We start from the raw sequence: 13,275 nt of genomic DNA on the forward strand, positions 1-13,275 counted from the left end.
CATACCAGACAACTTACTGGTAGGAGGGAGGCTGAAGTTTTTCTCTGACAGGTGGCCCCTTATCACCTCCGACCGGTGGATTCTCCAAATAATCCACCTCGGATACACCCTAAATTGGCTTCAGAAACCTCCAAATTGCCCACTGAGAGCTCATTATTTCAGCTCTCAGCACGAGCAGGTACTTGTAGAGGAACTCTCAGCCCTTCTGAAGGCCCATGTTTCACCAGGAGATGAAGGGAAGGGAATTTTATTCCAGGTACTTCCTCATGCAAAGAAGACAGGGGGACGCGTCCCATCCTAGACCTAAGGGTCCTGAACAAATTCCTGGTCAAAGTTCAAGATGGTTTCCCTGGGCACCCTTTTACCCATGATTCAGGAAACAATTGGCTATGCTGTCTGGATTTAAAGAATGCATATACTCGCATCCCAATACTTACAGCCCACTGGAAGTATCTATGATTTTGGCGGGAAACACATCACTATCAATACCGCATGTTGCCTTTTGGCCTCACACCAGCTCCCAGGATATTTACCAGATGTCTAGCAGTAGTCGCAGCGTTGCTACACAGACTGGGAGCCCATGTGTTCCCTTATCGCGACAATTGGCTGGTGAAGAGCACATTGGAGGACAGTGCTCAGGAGTCTATGCAGAAGACTATTTGGGTGCTCGAAATACTGGGGTTCATTTTAAACTACCCCAAGTCACATCTTTGCCCCACTCAGCAATTGGAATTCATTGGTTCGAGCCTTTCTCCTGGAGCCGAGGGCAGACACTCTAGTTGCACTGGCTTCTTGGGTTCAAGCCTCACAGCAGGTCATAGCTTGGCAGATGTTTATTTATTTATTTTATTAGGATTTATGTACTGTCTTTGTGAAAGAATTCACCCAAGGCAGGTTACAGCAAGAATAAGCTGAATATAGGCAACAGACAATTACAGTAGTAAAAATATTCAAATAACAATAAATAGTATGCCATTAATTAATGAGGTAAACTTGGAGATGGCAAATTGAATACTAGTAATTGGATTAACATGAAACAGTATCACAAATATAAACATTTAATAACACTGTAAAACAATTGTATTACAGAAATATAATAAATGTAAGCAGAATACAAATTATACCATAATAGGCAGCGCGGAGATGTTGAGGTTGTTGTGCCACATGACATCGACAGTGTACATACACCCATGACACACCTTCACATGAGGTCAGCCCAGTGGACCCTAGCTTCCCAGTGGTGTCAAGCCTCGGGGAGTCTGGAAGATGTCATCCAGTGTCCCCAGAGCTTGTTCACTCTCTTCTATGGTGGATCATTCAAACCAATTTGACTCTGGGACTTTCTTTCCAAATTCCTCAGCCACAAAACATGCTGATGACGATGTGTCTCTCATAGGCTGGGGATCTCATGTGGATGGGCTTCACACTTAAGGAGCTTGGTCTGCCCAGGAAACAGATCTTCAGATCAATCTTCTGGAGCTCTGGGTGATCTGAAATGCTCTAAAGGCTTTAAAAAATCGGCTGTCTCACCAAATTGTGCTCATTCAAACAGACAATTAGGTTGCCATGTATTACACCAACAAGCAGGGGGGCACTGGACCACACCCTCTGTGTCAGGAGGCTGTCCGAATGTGGTGCTGGCCTCATCAACACGGCATGTTCCTTTGGGCCACTTATCTAGCGGTGAAAAACAGTGTGACTGACAGGCTGAGCAGGGTTGGGCATTGCCCACTAGATCTTCCGAGCATGGGGCACTCCCTCAGTGGATCTGTTTGCCACTCACATTAATCACAAAGTCCCTCAGTTCTGTTCCAGGCTTCAGGCCCACGACAGACTAGGGTCAGATGCCTTCCTCCATTGGGGGACAGGTCTTCTGTATGTGTATCCTCCCATTTCTCTTGTGGGGAATACTTTGCTGAAACTCGAGCAAGACCAGGGGACTATGATCTTGATTGTGCCTTACTGGCTTCAGCAGATCTGGTTCCCTCTTCTTCCGGAGTTATCCTCCGAAGAACTGTGGAGACTGGAGTGTTTTCCAAACCTTATCACGCAGAACGAGGGATCTCATCTGCATACCAACCTTTAGTCTCTGGTCCTCACAGCCTGGATGTTTAGAGCCTAGAATTTGCCTTCTTGGGTCTGTCAGAGAGTAGCTCCTGGGTCTTGCTGGCTTCCAGGAAAGATGCCTCCAAGAGGTGTTAATCTTTCAAATGGAGATGGTTTGCCATCTGGTGTGAGGGCAGGGCCCTAGATCCCTTTTCTTGCCCTACATAGACCCTGCTTGAATACCTTCTACACCTTTCTGAGTGTGGTCCTAAGACCAACTCCGTAAGGGTTAATCTCAGTGCAATTAGTGCTTACCATCAATGTGTAGAGGGTAAGCCCATCTCTGGACAACCTCTAATTGTTCACTTCATTTGAGGATTGCTTTTGTCAAAGCCCCCTATCAAATCTCTCCACCTGTGTCATGGGGCCTGAACATCGTTCTCAGCCAGATGATGAAAGCTCCTTTCGAGCTACTGAATTCGTGCCATCTGAAGTACTTGACCTGGAAGGTCAATTTTTTGGTGGCTGTTACTTCAGCTCATAACTTGAGCTTCAGGCCTTAGTATCGGATGCACCTTATACTAAGTTTAATCACAACAGTGTAGTCCTCCGCACGCATCCTATGTTCCTGCCGAAGGTTGTGTCGGAGTTCCATTTGAACCTGTCAATTGTTTTGCCAACATTCTTTCCCCGACGTCATGCCTATCCTGTTGAGAGCACCTTGGACTGCAAGCAAGCATTGGCCTATTACATGGAGCAGACTAGGCCTCACAGACAGTCCGCCAAACTTTTTCTTTTGATCCCAACAGGATGGGGGTCACCATTGAGGAAATACAGTCATATCAAAGCTTACAATGTCAGAGCATGGCTGCTTTGGTAGCCCACTTGCAGTCAGACTTTATTGAAGAAATTTGCAAGGCTACAGTGTGGTCTTCAGTCCACACATTCACATCTCATTACTGCCTTGAACAGGATACTCGACACAACAGTTGGTTCGGGCAGACAGTGTTGCAGAATCTGTTTGGGACCTAGAATCCAACTCTGCCTCCTTGGGCCCGTTTTATTCTATTCCAGGTTACACTCTCACTCAGTTTCAGGTTAATCTGAGTTATGTCTTCGCCGTTGCGAGGCCTAATTGACCAATGTTTGTCATTTTCCATAAGCCTGGATGCTAGGGATACCCCAATTGTGAGAGTTAATGGCCTGCTTGTCTTTGGAGAAAGCAAAGATACTTACCTTGAGCAGGTATTCTCCGAGGACAGCGGGCCTTATATTCTCACAAACCCTCCCACTTCCCCTAGGAGTTGTCTCCTATTTTTTTTGTTTTGTTTTTATGCTGTAGTATTTAACTGCGGTAAACACGCTCTTGCGGCGGGCGGAAAGGCACCCACGCATGCGCAGTGGAGCCTGTCTCATGCTCCTCAAAGCTCTGTTAAGCTTGTTATAAGCTCCAGGCCGGGCAATGCGGTGCCACATTAGCCAATTGTGAGAATATAAGGACTGCTGTCCTTGGAGAACACCTGCTACAGGTAAGTTATCTTCGCTTTCCAGATCGATTATGGCAGTGGCTTGTCCTTGGATGATTTGCTGTAATGTGTGACGTTGCACTGTTGCTTTTAACTCTTTACTTTGTGAGCTAGGGGCTGTCTTCATTAACAGCAAAAGTGTTACTTTGTTGTAGATGAGAGATAAGCCTCTTCACCGGAGAGTTGCCTAGTAAGTATATAGCCCAGGTGAATGTTTCCGTCAAGTCTTAATTTTTTCAATGTATATTTGACTCAATTAAAATAAGAAAATTAAAAATAATTCACTCTGGAAATGGTAAAATAATTTGTGCCTTGCTAAGTTTCAAATTGTGGGGAGAGGGACTTGTAATGCATCTATCCTTTGCGTGGACCTCATTGGTGATATAAACTTTGTATATTACTACTTCTGACTTTTCAGCTCTGCGCAATTTCCTGTGACCACTGAGATCACATGCATGATTGGAATGTACGTCTGTCCTATAATTTCAAGAATTATGGCAAATTTGCAGCTAATTGTGGCAAATTACAATGCAGGGTATTTAAATGGCCTTACTTGCCAGATGATTTGAAATGAAATGGAAATCCACAGTGGTTATAGCCATTAGTGATTGTACACTGTTATGTTTCACTGACACTAATTCAGCAGTTTTGTTCCTTGGCCACTGCTCTGTATGCTGCAGCTTCCACTGAATACTGTTTGTGGGGGGAGGGGGGGGCAGGAATTAAGTATGGCCATACCCCAATAAATGGGTAGCAACCTGGGCATTAGATCTAAAGGGTCCCTTCCAGTATAGATGTGTAGGTTTGTGCTTAGGTCAAGCCCGTTATAGTCCAACAGTGGTATAGATACTGCATTTATTAATAGTTTCCACACTTTCCGCTGGATGAAAAACTCAGTCGTCTGTTTTCCAAGCTGAAGAGCTCTAACCTCTTTAGCCTTTCCTCATATGGGAGGAGTTCTATCCCCTTTATCATTTTGGTCGCTCTTCAGTGAACCTTTTCTAATTCCTAATATCTTTTTTTGAAATATGGAGACCAGAATTGAATGCAATGCTTATAAGAAAATAAGAATTGCCATACTGGGACAGACCGAAGGTCCACCAAGCCCAGTATCCTGTTTCCAATAGTGGCCAATCCAGGTTACAAGTACCTGGCAAGATCCCCAAACGGTACAATACATTTTATGCTGCTTATCCTAGAAACAGTGGATTTTCCCCAAGTCCAAGCTTATGGCCTTTTCTTTTAGGAAGCTATCCAAACCTTTTTTAAATCCTGCTGGAAAACAAGATCACATCCCTCATCTGTGATTGCAAGCCTTTTTGTGACACCAAAAGAAAGTTATCTGCCTCGTTTCTAGTCACCATGATTATTTATATGTTATCAAAAATTCATAAATCATTAATAGATCCACCCAAAAGACTGATAAGTCTCCCTTATGGAAATAGGGCTTGAGTCATTATCAAAAAAGTTTGTCTACACACCTTTACTCCACATATTCCTCGTTATGTGTAAGAGACTCTTCATATATGATTAATATTCTAAATGTGCTCCCTGTTATTGATCATTGCCTCCTAGTCACCATGGATTTCTATGCATTGTACACTAATAACCCACAATTTGAGTCGTTTCAAATGGCCATGAAAACATTGCAGAAAAGAACAAATTTAGCCCCCCCACCCTGTTTACTAAGCCGCGCACCAATGCTGACACAGCCCACTGGCTACCTATCAAGGAATACATTGGCTTCAAGATTTGTACTTTCGTCCACAAAATAATCCATGGCTTAGCTCTGGGCTACATGACTGATTTAATCGACTTACCAGTTAGAAACACAATTGAATCAGCAAGAACGTACCTAAACCTTCACTTCCCAAGATGCAAGGGTTTTGAAGTATAAATCAACATACACGTCCAGCTTTCCCTACATATGCACACAGCTCTAGAATACATTACCAAAAGATCTGAAAACCACAAATAACCATCTAAACTTCCGAAAAAAATCTAAAGACTCACCTTTTCAAAAAGGCATTCCCCACAGAACAGACATAAACACCGAATATGAAGCACAATAATCAAACTAGGAAACAGACAACACCCTATCCCTTGCCGTAGTTCCCACCTTTGCAGTCTGCGTGGGACGAATTACCCCAATTCTAACTAATTGTACTTATACAAACCAATCTGTACTGTTCACACCGGAGTCTATAACCACCTCACTGGAATTATGTAACCGAGGAACTATGTAACCCACATTGAGCCTACAAAAAGGTGGGGAAATGTGGGATACAAATGTAACAAATCTCTCTATATAAAAGGCAACCCCAACGTTCTGAAGCCTCCACGGAAGTTGAGGCGCCCGAGATATCTGGTGTACACTGGAGTGTCTGCACCGCCCTCCCGTCAAAACGTCATGACGTCGAGGGCGGAGCTATGACACTCCACGAGGGCCGAAACGGAAACGCCACAGCGAACAAGGCAAGTAGCTCGGAGGGAGGGGGCCCCTTGCTAGCGCCCGTTTCATTGCGCTCAGAAACGGGCATTTTTTCCTAGTAAAATAAAGTACACTGCCATATTGTGACCCTCACTACTGATGAACAGTTAGAGAGCATTATAAACATGTCAGTTGCACGATAATGGTGCTCTGTATGCTTCTTCAGCACCTGGGAAACGTTCTGTATGCTTCTGAGAGATGCATGCATGCCTGCTCACAGTGATTGCATGAATATTGTCCATTTTGTACACGCAGAGCTCTGAAACTTATGAGCAGCAGCACTGAGAATCAAGGCCTCAAATCTGGCTACTGTCTATTCTCATGTCTCTCATTAGCATTCCTAATAACATTAAGAACGAACAAAACAGGAACATTAAAACTTTCATTCACTCACCTAACGGTTAGATGAATAAGAGCCGTGGGAACTGAGCATCTCTTTTTCTCCAGATGTCATTGGACTTGCTGAAATTTCATGGAAAGAATATGAAAATCATTCATATTTAGCTTTTGTTTAGTTTTTATGCAGAGTTCGATATACCACATAATCACAGCGGTATACATCAAAGGAAGAAGGAAAAGAGCTCCATTAATAAATAGGAAAGAACACAATCAATTGTACCAAACAGAGTACAATAACTTAAAGTGGGATAAAGAGAAAAAAAAATAAAACTAGAGAAGATTGCTTCGTCGCTTCGAAATGTACCCCTCAAAAGCAATTTGAAAAAAAAAAAAAGTGCTTTTAACAAGGATTTAAACTTTTTTCTAGACTGACTTCTGCACAATGATTGGTTGGGAGTTGGTTCCAAATACAAGGAGCAACCTAAAAAAAAAAAAAAAAAGCAGATTCCTGCATGACTGAGCAAGTCAACCTGCAACCCCAGTGTATAGTTTTATAAATTGACCATTTCCCAGTTTGCCAGCAGTACACACTGGAATAAGCCTGCTTCAGGATGTTCTGTCATGGTACTGGTGGCCTTGCGCATGTTGTGAAGATGACTTGTTCGACCCCCAGTCCCATGTGTAGGGTTGGAGGGGTCATAACGAGGTTTCCACTCTAGCCATCTTCAGCTCAGAAGCACCTTCTGGTCAAAGAACAGCCAGATGATAGGACATTTTAGGGCTAAAATTCCATTACCTTGCCCTGCATCTTAAAGTTGTCTGAGTCACATGCTGTGATAGGTTATGTTTTAGCTGTCAAATATTGACAAATGATAAGAGCAAGGGCCAAACTGTCATGGTGTTTCAAACGTAATTAGAATGTGTTTAACAACTATTTAATGATTTTTTTTTTTTCTTTTTAATAGCTGGCAAATTAATCGCTGATTCCGCCAAGCATATATATTGTGTTAATAATAGATTTTTCTCATAGGTGCGTCTTCAGGTTCAGAGTGTAACCAAGCCTCTGTATCGTGGAACATTCCACTGTTTCAAGTCTATTATAAAGCAAGAATCTGTAAGTAGCAAAACCAAAAAGTGACGACAATGGTAGAATAGATCAGTAGATCTTTTCTTCACCTCTGACTCTATACAGCAGGGCCGGTCAAACCTGGTAAGCGGGGTAAGCACCGCAGGGGGGCGCCTGCCTTCAAGGGCGCCGCTGTGGCACTGCGCCGCCATACCGCACCGCCCTTAGGGCTTTAAATCTTTAATTTACCTCCGTCCCAGCAGCCGCGTCATTTGAAAGCCCTGCCCCGTCTCTAGCCTTCCCTCCTTTCGTGAGTTCGTTCCGCAGAGTCCCGCCTTCTGACGTCATTTCCTCAAGGGCGGGACTCTGAGGGAGTGAACTCACGAAGGGAGGGAAGGCTAAAGACGGGGCAGGGCTTTCAAATGACGTGGCTGCTGGGACAGAGGTAAATTTAAAAAGACTTAAACCATGCAGGGTGGCAAGAAGAAAAAGGGGAATGTTGGGGGGAGAAGAGGGCGGGCAGGTGGCCATAAATGGGAGGGGGATGGGGGCAAAGGAGAATCGCTGGCCAGGGGCAGGGTGGGAGAAGAGAGAAAGGAGATATGGGGGGGGGGGGCACGCGCGCCAACTCATAGTCTGCAGGGGGGCGCCAGAGACCCTAGGACCGGCCCTGCTATACAGATTCCACTGATAGGGATCACCTGCATTTCACACCTTCTTTGGGGGGGGGGGGGGGACATTAACTGTCTGCGATGCCACTGAAAGCAATAATAATCATTTTGGTTCAGTGACTCACAGTAATCCTATTCCCTGTATCTCATTTATTGTTTGACTGTATATTCTAGGTGTTTGTATTTTTTAATCTCGTTTGCATGTCCTTTCTTCAGTGCATCTCTGACATGGAAGTTCTTGTTGCCTTGGAATTTCATTTATGGTTATAAGAGAGGTGATCAGGGTCTCCTGGTATTAAAAAAAAAAAAATACACATATCCTTTGCACTGTTTCCTCTATACAGGTGTCTGCTACCTGCCTTCTAAATGCCACATGTGCTATAGCCATCCTGCTATTTGAATTATGTGGGGTGGGTGCAGGTCCTGTGGCACTCCTACAGAATCTGCCTGCATGGAGTGGTTCAAACCAGGGAGTGACTCATGCACATGCATGGAATAAAGAGAACCTGGATAGCAGACTCCAGTGCAGCTTAGGGGAACATCACCTTTGTGCCATCTGAGAAATAAAGAACATTCTTTTGGGGGAAAAACATAACTTAATGTATGTGATAAAATCAGTTCATGGGAGCTGAGAAATTTGGCTTATAAAACTTTTAAAGAATTTAAATGTGGTCAATGTAAAATATGGCATTTTACTGCAGCTTAGTTTACCATGGGAATCACTAATCTACAGTAACTCAGGGCTCCTTTTACAAATTTGCTTTAGCAATGCTGATGCGGCAAATGCAACGAAGCCCATAGGAATTGAATAGGCTTTGTCACAGTTGCCATGCCAGAATCGCTAGCATGACTTTGTAAAAGGAGCCGTAAATGAACCTCACAAGCAGAGTTATTTAGCTCCCCCATGGGGTCACTGATGCATGACCTGATGCTCCCAGAGAGCTTTTTTTAGAGGCTAGAGCTGCACATAATAAACAGTGCTCCTCTTTCCCAAGACTGCTCCCCAAGGCACCCCTGAGCCTACCTTTATCAATCCCCTTCAGGGATTCAGAACGGGAACAGTCCCCAGTTGCTCCTGATGGCACTGGGTTCAGAATGGCACCGGTGCCTACTAGCTGTAATTTCATTGTACTACCACTAGGGTTCAAGCTGCCATATAAGGGCAAAGACCTTTCACGTCTATAATTAAAAACATACAACATACAAATGATGCGTGCATCAAAAAATAACATCTACTTTGTCCTATCTCTTCTCAGTGTAACTTCTCTGAACGCTCTACACTCACAACAGGACAAATGTTGAGCAGAAAATAGGTTTTTATCCTCTTTCTATAATGGATGAGACCTGCAATCATTTCTTTATAATGGTCCCAGGTAGTTGATTCCGTAGGATTACATCCATCACTGCAAAAATTCAAGCTTGAATGGCAGCTAGATAATGACTACTGTGAGGGGTAGGCAGTGGGAGGGGATTGGTAGGACCACAACTGATGAGCTAGACTATGTCTTTGTAGAACAGAGCACATTGATGAACATTTTGATCATTTAAGAATTTTTATATTGAAATAGTCAACTGTATCTCGAATTTCACCAACAGGAATGTAACTGTTTTAATAGCGAAGTCACTTAATCCCATGCTGAATGACCTAGTATCAACCTAACTGCCATACTGTGAATCAGCTACATTGATTTTTAACACCCCCACAAGTAGGCCCAAATAGATAGTATAATCCAGTGCTGAAGAAAAAGGGCCTGTACCACTGACTTCAAATTCAAGGGGGGTAGGAAGGGCTTCAGTCTCTGTAATAACTTTAAACTTAACCTTAACCAGAACTAAATAAGTAAAATAAAATTCTTCAACAGACCCCTCACCTGTGCTCTCAAATTAAATGTGTCCGGTTGATTTTGGTTGAGCTCTCAGGTGGTTGTACCAAAAAATAAGCTGAAAGTGAATGTCTTCATGATTTTAGTATCTTACCTTGCTCCATTTATGTCATTTGTACATTTGCTTTAAATGTTTGTGGCTTTCTATGCAGCCAGAGCTGTCTGCTGGAGTTGAAACAAATCTGGATATTCATCTTCTGACTCCAGATAGTGGCTGGCACTGAATGTCCAGACAGAATGGTCAGTGCTGGTGCTGTCCAGTTAATAACACTGGTCTGTCTGGTTAAAGTCAGCCATTTTGCTATTCTGACTTTATCTGGATAGCTATCCAGTAATTATTAGTGGCATTATCCAGATAATGGCATTTATCTGCATGGGAGGTACTGCCACTTTGATAAGTCTTGCTGAATATTGGGCCATCAAAGTCTTTCATACTAGGGAAAAGAGCTCTTATTACTGAACTTTTTCATACAGTTACTTTGAATCATTGTTTTTGTTTTTTCTCTCTCCATTGTCTTTAGGCTTTAGGGCTGTACAAAGGGATCGGGTCCCCCATGATGGGGCTCACCTTCATCAATGCAGTTGTGTTTGGTGTTCAAGGAAATACAATACGATTACTTCAGAATGACACACCCTTAAATCAGTTCCTTGCAGGGTCTGCAGCAGGTGCAATTCAGTGTGTGATCTGTTGCCCAATGGAACTTGCCAAAACAAGAATGCAGCTGCAAGGAACCGGCGAATACAAATCCAAGTCTAAAACCTATAAGAATTCTCTGGACTGCTTGATTAAAATCCACCAAAAGGAGGGACTGAGGGGTATCAACAGAGGCATGGTAGCCACATTTTTCAGAGAGACACCAAGCTTTGGATTTTACTTCCTGACATATGATTACCTCACGAGGTATCTAGGGTGTGAGCCTGATGACAGCTATGTCATTCCCAAGCTGCTTTTGGCTGGTGGTACCTCTGGTATAGTATCATGGCTGTCAACGTACCCTATGGATGTGGTCAAGTCCCGGCTTCAGGCTGATGGCATTGGGGGAGTCAACCAATACAGTGGTATTCTGGATTGTGTAAGGAAGAGTTACGAGGTTGAAGGCTGGAGAGTTTTTTCAAGAGGTCTTACGTCAACTCTTCTTCGTGCATTCCCAGTCAATGCCGCTACCTTTGCTACTGTCACACTCTTCCTTATGTATATGAGGGCTGGGGAGACCATGAATGAATGTGAGACAGGCCCAGTAATTCAGCAGCCTTCAGGTCTGTGAAGTTAGATTCTTCTGTCGGTAAAATAGTTTCTGGTATGTGTGCATGACTGGACCTGAAACTCTTATTTTTATGAACATTTGATCTGTAGAAACAATGTACATACAATTGATGTGTAATGTTCTATCTGGTAAAAAAAAATAACTTCAAGATATTAGGATTCCATTGAATGACTGACTGAAAATATGTTGTTGACTTCTGCCATAATGCTAGAAAATACAAATAATGTGAGATCATTATCTCTGGGATCCTCCTGTACAATATATACACAAAATCTATTTTTATGATTGCATATATAGGTCTCAGTCATGAGATTTCCAAACCTAAAGAAAGTTTGCACAGTTCATTTTGTAGGTAAAAGCCTGATGGTTGCTAATATTTGACTTGCTGAAAGCAAAAAAAGTTTGATCAGAAAACAAGTTTTGTTCTGTTTGGTAATATTTTAATGATGGGCACTTGTAACCTTTTCATACTTTGTTTTTAGCCACTATTGGCTGTCTTTGTGTGTTTAACCATGATATAACCTTACCAGTTCAATGTCAGCCATCTTGTGTCCCACTCATTGTTTTTTTAAGTCGGTGCAGTGCTTCATAATGCCTTCCTGGAGGCACGCCTAGTCAGTTGGGTTTTCAGGATTACCGTAATAAATGTTTGAGATAGAGTTGCACATAATGGAAGCACACTGTATGCAAATATATCCAATGTATATTCATTGTGGTAATCTTGAAAATCCAACTAGCTAGGTATGCCTCTAGGAGGGGGTCGAGAACACAGTACTGGTGAACTTAGGGGTCTGTATTCAAGTTATGGCAGTAAGTAGCTTGTAAATCACTTACACTGTAGACTGATAACCCCAGATATTCAGTGCCTGGGCATGTCCTGCCCAAGGAGTTTTGATTAACTGGAGATGGTGTGATGTCACAAGACTGAAGCCATTCTACCCAAGGAGGTTTCTATTCTCCCTAATGCTGCCGCTGCCATCTTGGAACACCCACATCCATGTAATTGATAGGGTGACAAGCTCTGCCTACTGGCTTCAGGACCAATAATGGGCCAAGCATGCTCCTGCCGTCTCCTGTTAATCAAACCTCCTTAGTTCGGCCTCCAGTATTGAATATCCAGGTTAGTATGGCAACCTGGAAGTTAATCGGGTACTGGCTGAGACCAGTGCCTGGTGAACTCTGCACATAAAATTAGGACAGCCTAACTTTATCCACTCACTTATCTGATTAGTAGACTGAATATCACTGCTAACCGGTTAAGTGCTGGCTCTGCCCACGCTCCTCCCACAGATCGTCCCTAACCTAGATGGTTAGTGCTTTGGCAGTCAGAGGGGATTTTCAGTGGTACTGTATGGCTAAGTGCCACTGAATATTCAGGCATGGCCAGTTCAGCGGGTTTAACAAGCAGGAGCCTCTCCTGCCTGGTCAAACCCTCTTAAATATCGACCCCTTATATTTCTTATAAAACGGAAACCAAAATACTTAAAACAGGTTTTGTAATTCTGGGTAGGGATATGCATATTTTATTTCTGCTATGCTGAACTGTTTTGGGCCTTCTTCATTCCCAGTCCTGAGGGCCACCAACAGGTCAAGTTTTTATAAGAACATAGAAGTCCAATAGCTTATCAACTTTTAGGAAGTTATCCAAACCTTTTATTAAACCCTGATAAGCAGTGAATTCCAGAGAATGCAGTAACCAATTTGTAACAGCTGTATTCTCATTATTCATATCTTATTGTAAGCCACACTGAGCCCGCAAAGAGGTGGGAAAATGTGGGATACAAGTACAAACAATAAATAAATAAATAATAGCACGTTGATTGAAGCAATATTTTTTCCCAACTTGTTTTAAACTTACTACTTGGTAGCTTCATTGTGTGCCCCCTAGTCCTTGTATGATAAATATGCATCAGAGATTTGCATTCCTACTACCTCCATTGTATGCAAAACTCTCTCATGTATATTCATTCCACTAAAAAACTGCAGAT

General features: G+C 43.0%; 1 protein-coding gene across 2 annotated transcripts in view; it reads left to right on the forward strand.

Moving 5' to 3' along the window:
• The window catches only part of LOC115477843 (mitochondrial basic amino acids transporter-like), a 31,937-nt gene extending 18,960 nt beyond the window's left edge, over positions 1-12,977 (forward strand). The window contains exons 3-5 of one of the 2 annotated variants that reach the window (XM_030214948.1): positions 3,728-3,762; positions 7,433-7,516; positions 10,544-12,977. In XM_030214948.1, the coding sequence (XP_030070808.1) occupies positions 10,577-11,287 (711 nt within the window). In that variant the 5' untranslated portion in view covers positions 3,728-3,762; positions 7,433-7,516; positions 10,544-10,576 and the 3' untranslated portion in view covers positions 11,288-12,977. The remainder of the gene's footprint in view (positions 1-3,727; positions 3,763-7,432; positions 7,517-10,543) is intronic. The other variant, XM_030214947.1, reaches the window with a different exon arrangement.
• Positions 12,978-13,275: the final 298 nt, after the last annotated feature.

This window comes from Microcaecilia unicolor, chromosome 9 (genome assembly GCF_901765095.1).
Source record: "Microcaecilia unicolor chromosome 9, aMicUni1.1, whole genome shotgun sequence".
NCBI classification, from domain to species: Eukaryota; Metazoa; Chordata; class Amphibia; order Gymnophiona; family Siphonopidae; genus Microcaecilia; species Microcaecilia unicolor.